This window comes from Bos grunniens, chromosome 3 (assembly GCF_055505025.1).
Source record: "Bos grunniens cultivar Pamir isolate PY7600 chromosome 3, Bosgru_T2T1.0, whole genome shotgun sequence".
NCBI lineage: Eukaryota > Metazoa > Chordata > Mammalia > Artiodactyla > Bovidae > Bos > Bos grunniens.
Window position 1 is genome coordinate 111,260,258 of NC_141167.1, and position 21,609 is coordinate 111,281,866.

At 45.4% G+C, this 21,609-nt stretch overlaps 1 protein-coding gene and 1 long non-coding RNA gene across 8 annotated transcripts in view; one reads left to right on the forward strand and one right to left on the reverse strand.

The window, feature by feature from the left end:
- LOC147376808 (uncharacterized) overlaps positions 1-21,609 on the reverse strand; it is an 85,635-nt gene that overhangs the window by 47,270 nt on the left and 16,756 nt on the right. The window lies entirely within an intron of this gene.
- The window catches only part of CADM3 (cell adhesion molecule 3), a 31,726-nt gene continuing 29,588 nt past the window's right edge, over positions 19,472-21,609 (forward strand). For both annotated transcript variants that reach the window (XM_086393521.1, XM_086393523.1), the window contains exon 1: positions 19,472-19,705. In XM_086393521.1, coding sequence (XP_086249647.1) covers positions 19,624-19,705 — 82 coding nt within the window. In that variant the 5' untranslated portion in view covers positions 19,472-19,623. The remainder of the gene's footprint in view (positions 19,706-21,609) is intronic.

Sequence of the window (21,609 nt, forward strand, 5' to 3'; positions counted from 1 at the left end):
TCGACAGTCTCACTTCACCTTTCTGCAGCATTTCACACCACTGACCACACCTCTGTTCTCTCAAAAATGTTTGCTCCTCTGGTTTCTGTGACAGACATTGCTCTCTTCTAATTTGCCACCCACTTCTCAGTGCCCCCCACCCCCGCACTTTCTTTTTCAGCCTCCTTCAAGAGGCCCTCCTCTTCCTTCTTAGATATCAGTGTTCTACAGAGGACTGTTTATCAGACAGCCAGTCAGAATGTTTAGCAGCATTTGCATAGTATTAAATAGAAAAGAAATGATAGGCTAGGCTAAGACAGGATGACACAAAAAAATACATCAGAGGGCATCACTGTCTAAAAGGACTATATACTGTTTCATAAAATGTTTTGTTTGAGTTACATGTACATGGATTTGTGAGAGTGTATGTGTTCTGGGGCATAATAAAAACTAATTTTTTTTCTGTGGGTTGTGGTCAAAAATACTGCCCTAAAGTATGCCTTTTTCTCTCCTCATATTTTCACCATGAATGATCTTAAACACCCCCACACCATATACTACCAACTATGAGCTAAAAATGCCCATACCCGTATCTGAAAGCCAGACATCTCACTTGAAAGCCAGGTTGATATATTTGGCTGCCCTGAAATAGCCATCCCTATGTGACTCGCAGGAATCTCAATTGTAAAATGTACAAATCTGAGCTTATAGTTCCCCATCAATCTTCTGCTCTTCCTGTTCCACCTATCTAGCTAATGGTAGTGCCGACTCATTTATTAATTTATTTATTCCACAGGCCCATAAATACGTATCATATACCAGGAAATGTGCTAGGCATTTGAGACACAGAGATCATGAAGATACTGTATCTGCTCTGGATTATGGTGAGAAACAGAAAATAAACAGAATCATAAAACAAAACAAGCTGAATGATTGTGAGGTAGGTCCAGTGTGCTATAATATCCAAAAATATGGGCAAACTAATCCAGGCTGCGAGGCCTGAGTTTCCCAGAGCTGCAGACCTAACCTGAGTTCTAAAGTAAGAACTGTTGTTAATCAGAGCAAAAGAGGTTGGGGCGGGGAGAGTGTATGGTTGTGTGTGTGCTGGGGAAACACGGAAAGGAAGCCACACTAAAGACTTTGGAGGGGAGAGGACAAGCAAATAGATAGCTCTGTGTGCGATACTGCAAGATACGAGGGGTTGCTCAAGTCCAAAGGCTCAGGCAGGGAATGACAAAGAATATGGCTGGAAAGACCACATCTTAGAGACCGTTATATGTCATGTTAAAGGGCTTCGATTTTCATCCTGCAGCAGATGCAGAGGCAGTGAAAGGTTTTAAGTAAGGGAGAAACTATGATTTGATTTGCATTTTTGATAGATCACTCTGGATGTTGCATGGTAGATAACTTCAAGAGGTCACAGCGAGGAGGCTTTGGCAGTCATCAAGGTAAGTTATGATGAGATCTGGACCCCAGAAATAGAACTGATTACACAACAGCAATTGGAAAGAAGATTGATTTGATATATCCTGGGGAGAAGGAACAGACCATCCAGTCACTTAAGCTGGAAACATGGAGCCTGTCAACGCTCTTTTCCTCACCTTTATCTTCCAAATTTAATCAGCTACTGAGTTCTACCAATTCTGCCTCTTCACTAGCTCTCAAATCCATCCCTTACTCTCCATTCTCACTGCTTTTAGTTCCTTTGTTTTCCTCTTTTTAAACCGCGGTGATTTGAAAATGTTAGTAACCCCTCACTTGTCTACCTGTAACCATCCCTTTTCCCCTTCCACCCATCTGCCATGCCACCAACAAGAGCAATTGTGATTTTTCTGGAAGGTGAAACCCCTCAGTGTTCCCCTGTGGCCTAGTTCAGTTCAGTTCAGTTCAGTCACTCAGTCGTGTCCAACTCTGCGACCCCATGGACTCAGCATGCCAGGCTTCCCTGTCCCTCACCAACTCCCGGTGCTTGCTCAAACTCATGTCCATCAAGTCGGTGATGCCATCCAGCCATCTCATCCTCTGTCGTCCCCTTCTCCTCCTGCCCTCAATCTTTCCCAGCAGCAGGATCTTTCCAATGAGTCAGTCCTTCACATCAGGTGGCCAAACTATTGGAGTTTCAGCTTCTGCACCAGTCCTTCCAACGAACAGTCAGGACTGATCTCCTTTAGGATGGACTGGTTGGATCTCCTTGCAGTCCAAGGGACTCTCAAGAATCTTCTCCAACACCACAGTTCGAAAGCATCAGTTCTTCAGTGCTCAGCTTTCTTTATAGTCCAACTCTCACATCCATACATGACCACTGGAAAAACCATAGCCTTGACTAGATGGACCTTTTTTGGCAAAGTAATAATGTCTCTGCTTTTTAATATGCTGTCTAGTTGGTCATAGCTTTTCTTCCAAGGAGCAAGCGTCTTTTAATTTCATGGCTGTAGTCACCATCTGCAGTGATTTTGGAGCCCCAAAAAATAAAGTCTGTCACTGTTTCCATTGTTTCCTCATCTATTTTCCATGAAGTGATTGGGACTGGATGCCATGATCTTAGTTTTCTGAACGTTGAGTTTTAAGCCAACTTTTTCACTCTCTTCTATCACTTTCATCAAGAGGCTCTTGAGTTCCTCTTCGCTTTCTGCCATAAGGGTGGTGTCATCTGCATATCTGAGGTTACTGATATTTTTCCCGCCACCTAAAATCTGATCCCTGCCACTTTTTTCAATTCACTTACTAATATTCTCTCCCCCTAACCCCATTCCATGCCATGCCAAAGTACTTACAGTTCTCTATAATAGAAACCGAAAAAAGCTACCACCAACAACAAAAAAGCTGTTCTAGTCCCATGCTAATACGCTTTGAGATGCAATGCTTCCCCTTTCTAAAAGGCCCTTCCCTTCTCCCCACCCTCACATCTTCCTGGAGGATTGTTTCCCTCCTGGAAAATTCAGCTCAGCCATCTCATTTTCTATCACATTTCCCTGACTTCCCCCACAACCCTACGCAGACTGGATTCCTGTGCAGATGGCTATTGGAGCACCGAGGACACTGTACTGCAATCAATTTTGTTCATGTCTGTCTCCTAAATCAGATGGTGAGCAACTGAGTTCCTTCTACCTCATCAGTCTGAGCAGTGTCTGGCACATGAGAGTTGCTCAATTTATATTTGTTGGGGGGAAAAAAACTGAATAGACAAACAAATTGACTAGAACAGGTTCTCTGCCCCCCTTACCCAGAGATTGTTCCATGGTATCACAATCATTTATTTTTATAATGGAAATATTAGAAGGAAATCCTTAAAATGAGACCTAAGAACTGGAGACGTTTCCTGCTGTTCTACCTCAAAGGGTAGTTGGAGCATTCATCTTCCTCCAGAGTGCCCGTGTTTACATCCAGTCTACTGACTACTGCCCAGTAGATGGTTCCCATAAGCTTAAAGAACATAATTTAAAACAAAACTAATCTTCCTCCCTTCCAAAATACTTCACCCCACAGAAACAGTCTCCTATCTCCACTACTCGTTCCACGCTGCAGCATTTTCTAAGTCCATCAGTCAAAACCCCAAACTGAGAGTGGCCCCTGCCTTCTGACTCCCGGCCCTCCCATCACCAACACCAAACTCAGAGTCTTCTTTCCATTTCCAATACCATCGCCCAACTCAGGACTGTCTGATTTTGTTCCTGGATTTCTAAATCAGCTTTGAAGGACCTTCTTTAGAATAAGCTCTAAAAATAATTCAGAATCTGAAATCTCACTCCCATCCTCCCAAATAATAATTCTCCAAGTTTAATGTGTGTTTGAATAGGAGGGGCACTCATCGAGTGAGTACTATGTGCCAGGCACCATTCAAAGCACTCTAAGTAGATTAATTTATTTAAGCCTCACATCACACAACCCTAGGGGATATGTACTACTATTATCTGTATTTTCCATTCAAGGAGAATAAGATATTGAGAGGTTAAGCAACCTGCCCAAGGACACACAGCCAGTAAGTACCTATTCATCTACATCAACACACATTTTCACATGTTATATGTGAAATATAACATACACAAACATGCCTTTTTAGTTTTTTCTCTTACCTTACACAATAGGGATAACAATATGTGTATTATATTTGCATTTCCTCTTAACAATACATCTTGGTTATCTTTCCTTGTTGGTACATATAAATTCACCTCCTTCTTTTTAACTATTAAATGTTATTACAACATATGACTATAGCATAATTTATTTGACCAATTCACTGTTGATGGATATTCAGATTATTTTCCATTTTTCACTACTGTAAACAATGATGTGATTCTTGTACATAAATCATGGCACTCATGTGAATAGATCTATAGCACAGGTTGGTGGAAATAGCACTACTGGTATTTCCATTTTTAATTTTGATACATCCTGCCAATATATCTACAAAAAAGACTGCACCAATTTACATTCTTACTAACAATAAATAAAGGTGCCTGTTTTCCCAAATGCTTGCCAACACTGGATATTATCCATCATTTTAATTTTTAAAAATCTTGGATTTCTTTGTTGCTTTACCTTGTATTTCTCAAAATTCACATGGAGCAGATCTTTTCAGATGTTTATTGGACAACCATACCTTTTCTAAAAATTCCTACTCATACCCTTTGTGTAATTTTCTATCGAATTGTCTTTTACATTATTTATTGAATATTCTGCATATTAGCAATTTAAAACTTGGCTATGTTATAATTAAATTATCACAATCTGTAACTTACTTTTAAATTTTGCCTTAATGGCATCTACAAAACAATCAATTTTTACAAATCGTACAGTAACCTTCTGTACAGCACAGGGAACTCTGCTCAATACTCTGTAATATTGAGAAATGGGAAAAGACCCTGAAAAATAATAGATATATGTACGCTGCTGCTGCTGCTGCTGCTAAGTCGCTTCAGTCGTGTCCGACTCTGTGTGATCCCGTAGACGGCAGCCCACCAGGCTCCCCCGTCCCTGGGATTCTCCAGGCAAGAACACTGGAGTGGGTTGCCATTTCTTTCTCCAATGCATGAAAGTGAAAAGGGAAAGTGAAGTCACTCAGTCGTGTCCGACTCTTAGCGACCCCATGGACTGCAGCACGCCAGGCTCCTCCGTCCATGGGATTTTCCAGGCAAGAGTACTGGAGTGGGGTGCCGTTGCCTTCTCCAAGATACATGTTTACGTATAACTGAATCACTTAGCTATACACCTGAAACTAACACAACATTGTAAGCCAACTACAGCCAATATAAAATAAAAATGTAAACGAAGAGGGAAAAAGAGAAAATAAAAATCATGTAAACTAGCCAGCCCTTCCTTTTAGAGATTGTGAGTTTGGGGGTCTCACATAGGAAGGTCTTTCCCACTCTGAGATTAAACATACTTTCTATAGTTTTTAACAATTTCTTTTAGTTTTGTTTTATTTATAAAATTTAGCTTGTCAGTCCATCTGAAACTTATTTTTGTATATGGAATAAGGAAGGGCTTGAGCCCACCCCAACTGTCAAATAGATATCAAACTATTGTAATGCCATCCATTAAGTAGTTGAATCTGGGGCACTAATCAGAAGTATAGTGTACGACATAGTGTATTATTCCTCATACACTAAATTCTCAATTGGTTTGTGACTACTACACTCTCTCTTGTTCCTTGAAACTATCTACATATTTCTATGTCAATGCCTCAACATTTTCACTGATACATTTTTTTTCACTTTTTTTTTTTTTAATTTATTTTTAATTGGGGGAGAATTGCTTTACAACGTTCTGTTGGTTTCTGCCGAACAACACCACGAATGGGCCATAATCACACAGGTACCACCTCCCTCTTGTGCCCCCCTCCCCTCGCCTCACCCACCCCTCTAGGTCGGATATAGAGAACAGACTTGTGGGCACAGTGGAGCAAGCAGGATGAAAGGAGAAAGTAGCACTGACTTACATCCACTACCATGTGTAAAACAGATAGCTCCTGAGAAGTTACTGCTGCAATTTTAAAGTAACTTAGGGACAGTGGGAAAACTCACTATCACCTCTCCACATGTTTTTTAAACACTGTGGCTATTCTTGACTTTATTTTCCAATGGATTGTTAGAACTGACTGATCAAGTTCCATAAAACAAAACATTGGAAATTAGCATGGGATTGCACTGAATTTGCAGATTCAGAGGGGGAAAAGAGTTAACGTCTTTGCTGCACTGAATCTGAGGATTAAGAGCAATTCATTCACATAACATTCTGCTTCAAAAAATTTTGCCACTGACATTGGGATAAAGGTAAAACTCTTCAGTATCTGATTTTCATATCCTATCCTCTCAAATTTGGCTTAAAGTCACCTCACTGAATTTATTTCCCTTTACTCTTATCCACAAAGTTTCTCAAAGTAATCCTTCATTACCTTTGCTAGGCATGCTTTGCAATTAGAAGAGAGAGAAAGCAGATATATCTTTTGTCCACACACCTTCCCTCTGAAGCACTGGCTTTGTGGGTCTATCTGCAGTCCACCATCACCCTTCAGCAAAGCAAGCATAGGTGTATTCTCTCTTATTAAAAAGCTCCAATGTTGAGGGCAAAAGGAGGGGATTTCTATGATTAAGTAACCTATGACAACATACTGCTCCTTCAGCATTCCTAGACCAGAAAATTTGGTGTCGAACAGGACAACAGATAACGAGATCCAGAACTTGAAGAGGTCTCGTGTGCATACATACTAAGTTGCTTCAGTCATGTCCAACTCTTTGTGACCCTACGGACTGTAGCCTGCCAGGCTCCTCTGTCCATGGGATTCTCCATGGACATGTTCACTCGTTCAGACAACAGAAAATGAAATGGTCAGATGGCATCACCGACTCAATGGACATGAGTTTGAGCAAATTCCTGGGGATGGTGAAGGACAAGGAAGCCTGGTGTGCTGCACTCCATGGGGTCAAAAAGAGTCGGACACAACTTAGCGACTGAACACATCTATGGAGACATGTTCCCATGTCCACAGAGAATCCCATGGATAGAGGAGCCTGGCATGCCACAGTCCATACAGTTCATACAGATTAGTCCATATAGTTCCCCTGATCCTCCAGGGGAACCTTCCTGACCCATGAATCGAACCTGCATCTCTTATGTCTCCTGCATTTGCAAGTGGGTTCTTTACCACTAGCACCACCTGAGAAGCCCTTGAAGAGGTCTTACTGGCCCCCAAACTTGTAACATTCAGGATACATTTCTCTCAAAATCTCTGACAAGAGTAGATGAATATTAAAAAGCATCAGAAGAGGTTAGAAGAACTAAGATAGTAGTACCTGAAGAGAAAAGACTGAAGATAAACTGAAAAATGCTTCAGAGGAGGTGGGAGGGAGCCAGTTCAGCCAAGAATCTGGCAAGAGCCTGCATTACAACAAAGCAGCCACAGAGAGGGAGCAGAGGACCAGGAATGGCGAGGGGTCCGGGTGACCACACGAGGGCAGCAGACAGCAAGCTAAACAGAAATGCTCTGGGTAAGCATGAACAGGTTATTGGAACCAAACGAGTCCGTATGGCCAAAGTTATGGTTTTTCCAGTAGTCACGTACTTATGTGAGGGTTGGAACACAAAGAAGACTGAGTGCCAAAGAATTGTGGTGCTGGAGAAGACTCTTGAGAGTTCTTTGGAGTGCAAGATCAAACCAGTCAATCCTAAAGGAAATCAACCCTGAATATTCATTGGAAGGACTGATGCTGAAGCTCCAATACTTTGGCCAGTGAAGAGCTGAATCACTGGAAAAGACCCTGATGCTGGGAAATATTGAAGGCAGGAGGAGAAGGGGATGACAGAGGATAAGATGGTCAGAGGGCAAGATGGTCAGAGGGCATTACCGAGTCAATCAATGGACATGAGTTTAAGCAAATTCCTGGAGATGATGAAGGACATGGAAGCCTGGTGTGCTGCAGTCCATGGGGTCAAAAAGATTTCGAGAACAACTTAGCGACTGATCAACAACCTAGACCCAAAAAGCGCTTTCTATTCAGACAATGGGCGCAGAGAAAGATTGTACTGCACACCAGCACACCAGTACACCAGCACACCAGTAGAACAGAGAAATATTCCACACATATCTGCTCTAAGGTGAAGGGACACAGAGAGAGGTAACTAACATGGGTTGAGTTCTTAGCTAAGAGTTTTGCATAAATGTCTTCATTTAATCTTCACGACAAGATGGAAAATAACAAAGTGGGACACTTCACAAGTGAAAAGATTGATCTCAAATAAAGGAAGTGGCACAGTTGATATTCAAGCCCAGGAAAGTCCAACTTCAAAAGCCATGCTTTGCCCTGCACTACGCTATAAGAAGTCAAGAACGGCTCCTTGCAGCTGGACCCAGAGCCTGTTTAACTTCCTTAGAAGAGGACACACAGCCACTCCTGGCCTCCTTCGTCCATACCACACTAACCAGGGTTTCAGGTGGTGAGAGGTAGTGGGGCACTAGTCCACAAAGAAGCCTTCAGACTGGACTCTCTGCTGGCAAATCTCATCAAGTGTCACCCGGCAAGGGAATGCTACTGGACAGGTAGCAAGCTCCAGAATTTCAGGGCATAGAAAGGTCTTAGGACCAACATGGATCACAAGTGATCATGAGTCAGCCAAGGAAGACAGCTTAAAAATCAAGGAGAGCAGAACAATATACAAGAGAGCCTGGAACTGTGTCTCATGTTCAACTCATAACCATCAGCCATGGCCTCTCTTACCTCCTGGGACCTGTTCTGAACTCAACTATCTAAGAGGAAAGAATCAGGGAAGAGGTTCTGAAATGATAAAGGAATTGGCAGAAGGTTAAGAATTAAGACATTTTACCTGACATATAGGAGGTTGAGGAGCAATTTAATAACAGTGTTGCAGCCTCTAGAGAGATGTGTCCTAAAGGCTAGGAAAGAGAAAGAGGTCTTCTTTCATGAACCAGAGGGAAAAGCCTTATGATAGTAGGAGGTTTTTGGTTGTAAAATCAATGTGTCAAATGAAAGAATGTGGACACTCTTCCAGATGTGATGAAGGAGAGAGTCCTCTTCCATGAATTCGTTCAAACAACATTTAATAAGCACCGATTCTGTGGCAGCAACCTAATGTGCACCATCCTTTCGGTTTCTGCCAACACAACTTGGCAGATAAATTGACAGGGTTTCTTTCCTCATGAAGCTTGTATCTACTGGGAGAAGGAATACAGACAACAAATAAACCAAAGATAAATTATTTTTAAAAATAGCAGAAAATGCTAACTGATCAGAGAAGGAATCCACTTCAGTAGTCTTGCCTGGAAAATCCCATGGACAGAGGAACCTGGCAGGCTACAGTCCAAAGGGTTGCAAAGAGTCGGACATGACTGACAACTGAGCAGAGAAGCTAATGGATTACAAGGGAATGGGAAGGCTTCTCTGAGGAGGAGACATTCAAACTGAGACGTGCAAGCAAGAGCAGCTTTGCATAGAGCAGAGAGGGAAGTTTAAGATCAGGAGGACCAGCCAGTGCAAAGGATTAGGGTGGGCATGAGCTTGGTTGTTAGAGGTACAAAAAGGACAAGCTGGGAGTGACAATGTGGCCAAAAGGTAAGATGAGGTCAGAGACATAGGCAAGGGCCAGATTGCCGAGGGTTTTACAAACAAGGTCAGCCATCACCAAGAGGAAGAGTCGAGGAAATTATCTGTTGAAAGATTCAGAGATATGTTTTGGTTTTAAAACTTAACACAATAGACTATTTACAGATATAGTTCTCTCAGTAATTAGTGAGTTCCTTGTAAGGATCCTCAAGCTGTGGGGTGCTGTTTCTCAGGAATGTCAGGACGGAGGCGTCATCTGGGAGCACTTAGTAGCAGTGAGGTCAGGAATTTTTATTATTACCCTATGGAATGAGAAACTCCAGGATACCTGTATTATTTTTAACCAGTGCCCCCACCTCAGGGCTTCCTTGATATCAGGACTTCTCTGGTCACTCAGTTGGTAAAGAATCCATCTGCAATGCAGGAGATCCCAGTTCGATTCCTGGGTTGGGAAGATCTGCTGGAGAAGACATAGGCTACCCACTCCAGTATTCTTGGGAGTACCAGCTCAGCTGGTAAAGAATCCGCCTGCTATGCAGGAGACCTGGGTTGGATCCCTGGGTTGGGAAGATCCCCTGGAGAAGGGAAAGGCTACCCACTTTAGTATTCTGGCCTGGAGAATTCCATGGACTGTATAGTCCATAGGGTCACAAAGAGTCGGACAAGACTGTGTGACTCTCACTTCACTTTCCACACAAGTCTTATGATCAGGAACAGGTGGATGTATCGGTTTCTCTGCATGACCAAGAACTCCATCAGTTAATGTGTAACTTGTAGGAAATTACCAAATTTCCTGAGCCTCATTCTTCACCTGTTAAAATGGGAATGTGAATACCTACAAGATACAGGGCTATACATGAAGACTGAGTGATGTAAGCACATGCAAAGTGCCAGGCACGCAGGAAGCGCTCCATGGATATCGAAGGACGGTGTGACCAGTCACCCTTCAGTATCCACAGGGACTGGTTCAAGGCCCCCACCCCCGCCCCAGGATACCAAACCTGCAGATGCTTACATGCCTCACAGCTGGCCCTCCGCATGGTCAGGTTCCGTATCCCCCTATACAGAGGGCTAACTGTATGTTTGTTGGGAAAACTCCACATGTAAGTGGACCAGGGCAGTTCAAATTTGTGTTGTTCAAGGGTCAACTGTATATGAACTCCATGCATGAATGAAAAGCTAAATATATACATCCAATTCGTTCTCTGCAATCCTGTTTTGAGCCTGCAGAGAGCTCTCTTACCACCGGCAGAGAGCCCGGATCTCAGAGAACAGAGGTGAGATCTGGTACCAAAACCCAATCTCCACCCGCTGCCTCCTACTTAGCCTTTCCTCTTCCCTCCTGCTCAACTAGCCTAGCTATTCAGACTCATGACTACCCCATCCCTTCCCAGCCCTTCCTTCCCCTAAAATGGGAAACAGCACGCTCAACTTTCCTTCCTCTCCAGCCTGGCCTGGAGATGACCCCAGCTGCTTGCTGGGGAGATGGTCTGAGTAATGGTTGCCCTTAAATGGAGGCTGTTTCTGCCAGGAACTGTGTGGAGACCAACCTCATCCCAGTTTGTCTGGATTTTTCAATTTTAGCACTGAAAAGTCCTAGAAAATGCCTCTGGCAAGCTGGGACAGCTGGTCAGGGTACCTAGCCCCTTCTGCATACAACTTAACGTTGCTTGGCACCACTGCTTGGGTCTGTATGCTCCACAGCATTGTCTATGCATTGTCTATATACTGACGTCTGGGTCCAACTACAGTAGCCTGGGGTTATCTCCAAACTACCCCTAGGATGGGACAAGACCACCCTCAGTGGGTCCTACTCAACGTCATGGAGCTGGATTGGTGGTCCCCAGAATGGTCAGGCTTCTGAGTCAAATGCTGTGTAGTCTGCAGTCCACCCATCCACTACGGCTGGAGTTACCACCCTATAATGCAAATCCGGCCCTGACATTTCCCTGCTAAAACCCTACAGTGACTCTTTGTCATTGGGATCAAGAGCAAACTCCAGCAAAAACTCCCTTCACAATCTAGCCACAACAGACGATTCTGTTTCTTGCTTTTGGATATGCTGTTCCCTTTTGTAATACCTTTCATTCCTTTTACAGTTGGCCAACTCCCTAGTCATTTATTAAGGTTTTCTATAAATTTAAGCCCTGCCTCCTCCCCGATTCTAAGATGCCTTAAATATCACTGCACTGTCGCATTTATCACATGGTAGAGTGATTCTGCATTTGCCTATCTTTCCTACTGGACTATCAGTTCCTTGAAGGTAGGTTTCCTGACTTATCTTTGTATTCTCTAGAGGCCAGCACTAGACATGGCATTTTTAAAATATTCACTCTTACTAATGATTCTAATAAGTAAGCCATTAGTGTCAGTTCAGTTGCATCCATAAGTATTATCCTATCCCTGACCCTTGCATTATTCCTCTTAGACAAGATGAGGCTCAAAACCAGGGTGGGAATTGGAGATGGGGTAAGAGCATCCACTGATCATTTTGTTTTGTAATTATAAAAATGAAACCTGGGTTTATAGACTTCTTTTTATAGACCACAACGGAACAGCTGGGTCAAAACAGCCACTTTCAACTAGCACCGTGTACTGCACATAAAAACTCAATAAACTAGAAACGCATGAACTAATGATAAAAGAGTTCCATTCTGGACAAATGATTTTTTTGTCTTCTTATACTTAAGTGTGACTATAAAATGACAAAACCCTTATTTGATTTTGTTTGTACTAACAAATAGACCAGAATGCCACTGCTTAGAAATTTTCTAGGACTCTGGGAACTGCCTTCAGAACCAACATATTAGTCAACCTCTAAGCCATTACTATTACTTAATAGGCAACTCTCATCTTTCTTTGTATTACCCAACATGAACTGTCACTTATCCATAAGACTTGGATCCCAAAGGCCTTTGGCTATTTTCAAAATTAAAAGCTAACCTCCAAGGATGGAAATTTTCCACAACTGAAGATATGCAAAAGGAAATGGCAGGCTCTAAGTCAATTCCAAGAATTACAAAATGTTATCTTAAATAAGTGGATGAAAATACGTGTATTAGAGTCATGCACCTAATTTGGGACACACTGCATCTATATGAACACATACAAACTCAGAGAGTATACCAACGAAGTCAGATTATATACATGTTTGTGTTTCTGAAAAAAAAAAATTGATCAAGCCTGTGTGTTTGTAAATATATCACTGCAGCTTAATTCAGTAGAATTAACTGAGAATCAGCTATTTTTCTCTTTCTAAGCTAAGCACTGGGAATAATAAGATTCATGAAATATCATTCTTGCCCTCCGTGAGCTCACAAAAGAGAAAACATGTAGACAAACTATCACAACACAGGGAAAAAGGTGTAACAGCCGAAGGATATATTCAATATGATGGTAGCACCTAGCGAGGAGTGATTAACTCTGTATAGGAGGCTTCACAGAGTCAACGACACCTAATCAAAGTTTGGATGAATAAACACAAGCACAAGTCTCACCAGGCTTAATGAGATGGGCAATCCAGGTATAGAAAATGGTATGCCTAAGGACATGGAGGCATGAAACAACGCAGAGAGCTCGGGAAATTACAAGCCCTTTGATATTGCTGGGACCCAGGATGTAAGGGGAGGGGTGCAGAGATCTTTTGTTGGAGAGGCCACAGATATCCATGTAACCAAATGTGTATTTTCGTTTGTGGATGATTATGTGTGCCTACTGTCTTTCCCATACACATCAATCGGCCTGTAGCCGAAGCAACAGCGGCACACATACTCATTACCTGATTTTATTTTTGCCTGAATTTATCACATAAAACTTCCCAGGTCTCCACTCATATTTGTTCCATTCCCCTATTATGCTCTCCCCTTTCGCTCACTTCCCCCCATTTGCTAGCTACCTTGCTCCTTTTCCCCTTGTACAGTCGCCTCCCATATCCATCTGAGTCCATCTGTAGTCTTATAGGTCATCCTCCTTTCTAATATCAAGCAACTCCCCTTTTCTCCTTTAGAACAAAGCTCATATGACCTCCTCTCTAACAAGCCTCCTTGTCTAAGTCTAGTAGTTAAAAATTGATGCTGTATAGTAAGACGAATCTGTCTTGGAAACCTCTGTCTCTCATTCTACATCTTTGTGATTTTGGCTTCTCTGGGCCTTGCTGTCCTCATCTGTAAAATAGGGGTAAAGGCATACCGCATGGGGGAACTTGTGAGTGTTAAAAAGGACAAGAAAGAGTTTAGCATGGAACCTGGCAGGTCACTGTTAAGTCTTAGTTGATACAGTAATGTCCGACTCCGTGTGACCCCATGAACAGCAGCCCACCAGGCTCCTCCGTCCATAGGATTCTCCAGGCAAGAATACTGGAGTGGGGTGTCATTTCCTTCTCCATACTTACTATAGCGTTGGCCCCAACGTTCATTTGGGTTTTTTGTAACATTTCATGGAAAACCCCAACAAACTTTTGGGCCAATCAATATATTTCCAGGAAGTCACAGATCATTAGCCTTTAACAATTATTGTTCACGATAAATTCAAATTGTCTAGAGAGCTTCATGTCTAAGTCACATGCATATATATGGTGATTTCACTGGTAGGTGTTTATTTTGACTTTAAGTGCTTCATTGTGGGAGGTTGGACTGCTGTGCTGCAAAACTCCAATGGGAACAATGCCCCCAGGGGTGGCTCAATATGGAAAGTCTGGGGAGGAGAAAAGCCTTTTCCTTTTACTTTGCTCCTTTTAGTTTGATTATTTTAACTCTATAAACACATGACTTTAATGTTTTAAAGTGGCAATGGGATTTCTGGGCAGGGAAAATTTGGGCTTTTTGTTGGCTTGTTTGGTTTCTATTTTGTACCACTATTTATTTTTTTTAAGCTTAACTAATAATATACTCTCAAGACATTCAGTAATTTAGAAGTTATTCAAGTCAAAATTAGTTAGGATTTTAGGAAAAGCCCAATCAGAAAGTATTTGTTAGCAGAAAGAGAAATGAACACCAACAGTGGGTTTGGATTCACTGTTTACAAATTACATAATCTCATTAAACCTTTGTTTCCTCATATCTGTAATGCAGCTAATAATCTCAGCCACATTAGGGTATTTCAGGTATTAAATGACATACCGTGCAAGTAAAGAGCCCAGTGCAAAGTCTGGCGTACAACAGATTCTCAAAAAAATGGTGTGTGTTAGTTGTTCAGTTGTGTTCGACTCTTTGCGACCCCATAGACTATAGCCCACCAGGGTCCTCTGTCCATGGGGATTCTCAGGCAAGAATACTGCCATGCCCTCCTCCAGGGGATCTTCCCAACCCAGGGATTGAACCCAGGTCTTCTGCATTGCAAGCAGATTCTTTACCAGCCGAGCTACCAGGAAAGCTTCCCCCAATCCCCACCCCCCAAAAAATGGTACCTATGATCATTTTTTATTATGAACAAGTTGCTGTCCCAAATTGGTTGCTTACAACAGGTTAGAATTAAGATGCTGCTTAAAATTAACAATTAAATTGGAGTTGGTATTGGGATTAGTAGTTAGAGTCTATAAAAGATTAGGGTTAGGGTTGAAATTGGAATTCAATTAAGGTTAGAATTAAAACACATACAAAGGTTTTTATTAAGGATAGGGTTAATTAAGACTGGATAATAGAAATAAGAAGCAGTATGAGGAATCCTGGTTTGCTTGTGTGGGAGACTAAAGAGGAAAGCAAATGTGGAAGCCTGTGCAGAATTTACTGATAAAGAAAAAGTCATACAGAGGCCAAGGGTTAGAGGGCAAAGCAGAACTGAGCCAGAGTTCGAAGTTTTTCTTCTGCAGGTGCTCTCGCTTCCCTCCTAGATGAATATGTAGTGTTCACCCCACTCAGGCCAAGTCCCTGCCCTCCTCCATCCCCAAGAGGAGCCACGTGGGGAAAGGAATGCCCAGGGCCCACACAGCTGCATCCAGCCCAGAACCAGTGCCAGAGCCACATTCCTCACCCCCAGCCACCCAGGCTATTGCTGAGTGGACAAGGGCACCCAGGAGCCAGCACTTGCCTTCTCTCCACTCCCCTTCTCTGCTCCCCCCAGTTCTCACTGTGCTGACCAGTTCTTGAATCTCATAGACAACCCACTCCAGACTCTGTGCAAGTCTCTGGGAAACACTGATTGTATATCATAGCATTTTACAGGGAAAAGTAACCATAGAGATCACAATCCAACATGGATACTTTTATTTTACCTGTTTTCGGGCTGAGGATAATCCTTGTAGTTCAGGCTTTCTTTGTAAAACTCTATTCCTAGTGAATGGGCTGCCTGTAAGAGGCTGGGTGCCCAGGGACAAAGAGCATTAGAGTGGTTAGAGGTAAGGAGCTATTCCAAATGGATCCATCTGCCTCTGCAGGAGACATGACCCTTTCACTCTGAGACAGCCAGGAGTGAGAATTCCTCAAAGTGGACACTCCCAGAGAAAAACGATTCTCCTTATCCCTCCTGCTCCCATGGGTATATCTGCCTTATTTATCCAATACTGTAACCCCTCTACTCCACAGCTGTGTGAACACAGAAGTCACCTAAGTCCTCTGTGTTTCGTTTTCTTTATCTGTTCAACAAGGGGTATTCATTAGGTAATCTTGAAGGTCCCTTACAAATTCTAATACTCTTTTATCCTGTATTTCTAAAAGCCAATGACTGCTTCCTATTCCCAGACCCTAAAGTGCTGCCAAGATGATGCTGATGATGCAGAAAAGAGAGAAGGAACTAGTAGGAAAAGAGCATTCCAGAGTCTCATTTGCTCATGCTTAATACTCTCCACAAAAGCTCTCCCCCTCTCCTCCCACCCTTGGTTCTCTTCCCTTGCAGTTACAGTAGAGGGTGGGGCCAGACCAGCAGAGTCATTAGAGAATTAAAGGACAGGCAGAAGCGGATCAGCAGAGCAGCAGATGGAAAAGGTGATTAGTTACAGAAGCTTGGGACCTAATCCTACCTCCTAGCGTCCCAATCCCACCCATCCCCACTCTCATTCCCCTCAACGCTAACCTGTCCTCTCTTAATCCCACTTAGATGATCTTTAAAACTTCTAGCTCCAAAGATAACACTCTTTATCCATCAAGACTCTTTAACTAGGATAGCATGATTCTTCTCTGAAGCTTCATTCTCCCTTTGAAAACACACCCACTCATTCCTTTTTGCTGCATGACTAAGTTCACGCCAACCTAATCCCACCTTAGTCAGAAGGTCCATTTTCCCCTGTATCTTCCCTCCTGCCTATCCCATAGCACAGCCTCTCCTCTTTCTTATACCAGGTGTCCTTATTGTATCTTTCAAGCACACTTCTCCTTCCATCTCTGACTCAGAGATTTCAAGGCATCAGAGAACCCCCAGGGAGACAGAGAACCCCAATGCAGCAGGACAGTTTGGAGTCACTGAGATGAGTCAAGGTAGGCAAGTCAGACAACCCAAGGTGGTCAAAAACTGTCTTATAAATAATTTTTAATAACCACCCAGACACTCAAGAAATGTTCAAGAGGTAGGCAGAGCTCTTCTCCCAGAAACCATGGGTAAACTCCACAAACAGAAGAAAAACAGAGGGGCAGCTTTCTGGCTATCCTTAAGGGTCTTCCTGGAGAATATTCTCTCTTGTCCTCTCCACCAGTGACTAACATATATATCGAGCTTTACTGATTACTGGAGAAGGCAATGGCACCCCACTCCAGTACTCTTGCCTGGAAAATCCCATGGACGGAGGAGCCTGATAGGCTGCAGTCTATGGGGTCTTGAAGAGTCAGACATGACTGAGCAACTTCACTTTCACTTTATTGATTACAGGGTACCTTCCACATCCTTGTTCCCTGGTGGCTCAGAGGTTAAAGCTTCTACCTGCAATGCGGGAGACCCAGGTTCGATCACTGGCTCGGGAAGATTCCCTAGAGAAAGAAATGGCAACCCACTCCAGTATTCTTGGCTGGAGAATCCCATGGACGGAGCAGCCTGGTGGGCTACAGTCCATGGGGTCCCAAAGAGTCGGACACGACTGAGCGACTTCACTTTCTTTCCACATCCTTGTCCTTGAGTTACTAGGGGACAGAGACATTAAGTCCATCACAGACAGCTGCAAAAGCTGTCTGAGAGGGGGAAAGATTACTCAAACACTGAAGATTAGTATGGTGATGCATAGTCAGTGCAGAGAGGGGATGGACCCAGAAGTTAGAAGACAGGCACCCAAATCTCTGATCTAGGGACAAAACTGGCCTTCCAGGATTGGCTGTTGTTTTGTTGCTAGGTTGTGTCCAACTCTTTGTGACCCCATGAGCTGCCCTGTCCTTCACCGTCTCCCAGAGTTTGCTCAAACTCACGTCCATTGAGTCAGTGATGCCATCCAACCATCTCATCCTCAGTCATCCCCTTCTCCTCTTGCCCTCAATTATTCCCAGCATCAGGGTCTTTCCCAGCAAGTCAGCTCTTCAAATCAGGTGGCCAAAGTATTGGCACTTCAGTGCCAATATCCAATGAATATTCAGGGTTGATTTCCTTTAGGATTGACTGGTTTGATCTTGTAGTCCAAGGGACTCTCAAGAGTCTTCTCCAAGACTACAATTCAAAAGCATCAATTCTTTGGTGTTCAGCCGTTTTTATAGTCCAACTTTCACATCTGTACATACTACCCAAGACTAGAGGGCATTTCAAAAATTATATTATTCCATGTCCTGGCCAACACTTGTGTTTTCTACTATTGTCAGTCTAATCTTGGATAGATCAGTTCATACCCTTTGAATCTCACTTGCACCTGTGTAATAAGGATTGTATCAAATATTTTCTAAAAAATACTCATATACATAAAATTCTTTGATTCAGAGATTCTAAAATTTAGGAGTGTATACCTAAGAGGTAAGTTGGAGCAAAACTGACTCAGGAGGATCTCTTTCTGAGATCTACTAAGACTCTTCCAGAGATCTTCAATCACAATTTTTAAAAAAAAAAGCAAGCCCCAGGGGCTTGGAATTCTTGAGCCAAGAGCAAGTACAGACACCCTACTGCTCTCATTCATCTAGCATCTGGCCTCAGGGGCAAGAAGCCACATAAGGTCCTTAAGAGAGTAGCTTCCTGAGAATCTGTAGATCACACCATTCACCTAGAATCTTACTCACTAAAACTTGAAAAAGGAAGGACAAGATCCTCTGAAATATAAAGAAGAAACATACTGGGAAAGGTTGGGAGTAAAGTCGGGGAATAGAAAGGATTAAGGGGGAAAACCACTGAGACGCGTTGTAGGCTGCTCAGTTCGGCAGAATCTGAAGGGAAACCGCTGATGTTAGACTGGGAGTAATTTCTTTGAGGGATTGAGGGAAGTGTTGATTCCCATGGCCTGGGGGCTTGCTGGAAGATGCCTTTCAAAGGAAATTGCCTGGGGCCACAAATTGTTGCTGGACGTCTAAGTAGGGGCTCTTTCGTCAGAGGAACTAGGGATGTTAGTGCTTTGGAAAAAGACCAGGGTAACCGGTTACCCATTGCAGAGATGTCCCTGGGCACACTGTTGATAGGGGCACCCTAGGGGCATCCCACTCCTGGGGATCCCCAGTTGCCAAAGGAAAGAGGGCGGGGCCGAGAAGCTCTCGGGCTAGTGGGCACGCCCTAGCCCAGGCCTGCAGTGGCAGCTCCCGCCAGCTGGCCCCAGGCCCTGCCCGACTCCCCTCCCTCCACCTCAAGTCTAGGAGGGGTGGGCGCCGGGTCCCACTGCTGAGCCAGCTCGCTCCCTCTGCTCCACGCCCGAGCCGGGCTGGTGGAGCTCCCGGGGGAGAAGGTGGAAGGCACCACGACGGCGCGGAGGGGGTGCGGCAGGCGGGGGGAGTGGGGAATGCGGCAGCCGGTCCCCCCCGCGACCAGCCCAGCCCCCCGTCACCCCCCCTCCACCTCCAACCGAATGGTTTGCTCCGAGCGCCCTATTTAATCCCCGCGACTGCAGCAGCGCCGGCTCCCTCCCGGTCCCCGCCTCGGCCCCGGGCTCCGAAGCGGCTCGGGGGCGCCCTTTCGGTCAGTGGCGTCGTCTACCCCCCTCCCCAGCTCCAGCCCCTAGGGACCCAGGCTCGCCAGCGCCCTGCCAGGGAGCCGGCCGGGAAGCGCGATGGGGGCCCCTTCCGCCCTGCCCCTGCTCCTGCTTTTCGCCTGCTGCTGGGCGCCCGGCGGGGCCAACCTCTCCCAGGACGGTGAGTGAGGGAGGGGGCGGCGCCAGGGGAGGTGGGGAGGGGCCGGGGCGGGGGCTCCGACCGGCGGAGGGGGCGGAGGGAGCCCGTTGGCTTTGTTTGGAAGCGGGGGTTCGAGTCGCCAGCCGCTCCTGATACCCTGTGTCTGTCTCCGAGCATCCGTGTCTCTGTGGATCGTGGGGTGTGCCGCGTATGCCCCCTCCTTGTACACCGTCGAGTGTGTCTGCGTGTGAAGTCGCAGATTTGGGTCTGTTACAAGCCGCCCGGGGTCTGGTTGTGTTGCTGTCCGTGTGCGTCTGGGTGTGCGCGTCTGTGTTGGTGTCTGGCTGCGTTTCTGTGTCAGTATCTGTGTGTATGTCTGTGTCAGTGTGTGTTGGGGGCGGAGTGAGATTTGTCGCTGTTTCAGTCAGGGCGTGTGTCGGCTGTTTGTGTATGTATGTCTGGAGGGGTTGGGTAGCCAGTGCGGTCCCCTGAACTGCTGTATGCAAACATTCCTGCTCCCCCGACCGTCCCCCCACCCGCGGCGGAGCTCCGAGTGGGCAGGGAAGGGGGCCTGGGTGAGGCTGTGGAGGGGGGCGTGGGCAAAGAAGTGGGGGGCTTCTCTCCGGAGCAAAACAACAACACTGGGCGGAGAGGGCCCCCGGATGGCAGTGTCCCTAACGGTGGCAGAAGCTGGGAAAAGAAACCCAGACGGGAGCGGAGGAGGGGGAGTAGCGGGAGGGAGATTGGGCAAAAGGAAGACTGAAGATATTTGGGGAGGAGGATGCATAGAAAACCCAAAGCTTTCCTGGGCTGAGAATTGATTTTCCAAATTTGAGGTAAGGTGTCTCGCCTAGCCCCCTCTGCTTCAGTCAGGAACTCAAACCTTCTTGGGTTAGTCATGGTAGAGAGCTGAAGGAAGAGAGTGGGGGGAGAACGGAGGCGGGGCCAGGGGTGAGGGGGCTAGGGACCCCCCTCCCGCCCTGGACCGGGCTATGTAGGTCAGCGCTGTGGGGGCACCTCAGCTTTCTTAAAGGTTGCTGACGCTTAATGGGATGGCAGGGGACAGTTTGTAGGGAGACCGGGAAGAGAGGCACAGCTCAGAGCCTCAGGTCCTTGGAGGAGGGAGGGCAGGCGGTGAAGGGACTAAAGGAATGCATCCTCCAGTCTCCGCCGCCCCTGGCAGAGGCGGACTGGGCTGGGGGAGGGGAAGGGGGACCGGGACCTCTGCGGAGCCAAGGGATGTGGGGAGAGTGAGGGGGAGGGTGGTGGCCTATGCCCGGCCAGATGCCAACGAAAAACAGAAAGAACCGCAGGGGAGGAGAAAGGGGAGGCGGCTCCTGGGCGATGGACCCAGTGGCCAGCAGGGATGGGCACAGGGCGGGGCGGGGGTGGAGAAGGGAGGGGTTGAAACTGGGGAGGATGATGTAGAGAATTTCATCTGAAGGAAACAGGCGAAGAGCCAGGGTGCTGGAGGAATACTTGCTCCATCTCGCCTGACCTGCTCCCCAAGTCCTATCTCCATCATGAAGAAGGAGCTTCTGGTGTTATGGGGACACTGGGCAGCTTGCGAGCTGGCTCCTTCTACTCTGTATCCATTCACACTCCCCAAGGGAGTTGCTACCCAAGTCACCACAGGGCAGAGGCCCCATCTCTCCCCTATGTGGAACCCCCCTTCCCCTGGACAGCTGTACTGATGACCCTACTCACTGAGGAGGTGAAGAGAGTCCTGCAGGAGGGCAGGCTAAGTGCAAGGCAAAGGAGAGGTTGCTGGGTGCGGTGCACATACCCAAATAAGGACTCTCTACTAGGCCTTGACTTTCACCTGAAGCCCCTGGCCTTCCCATTCTGCTAGCTGTGTTTAAGAGAGACAAGCGTGACCCAAACTACCTCTGTTTGGCAATGGGAACTGATGGGGCAGGCTGGAA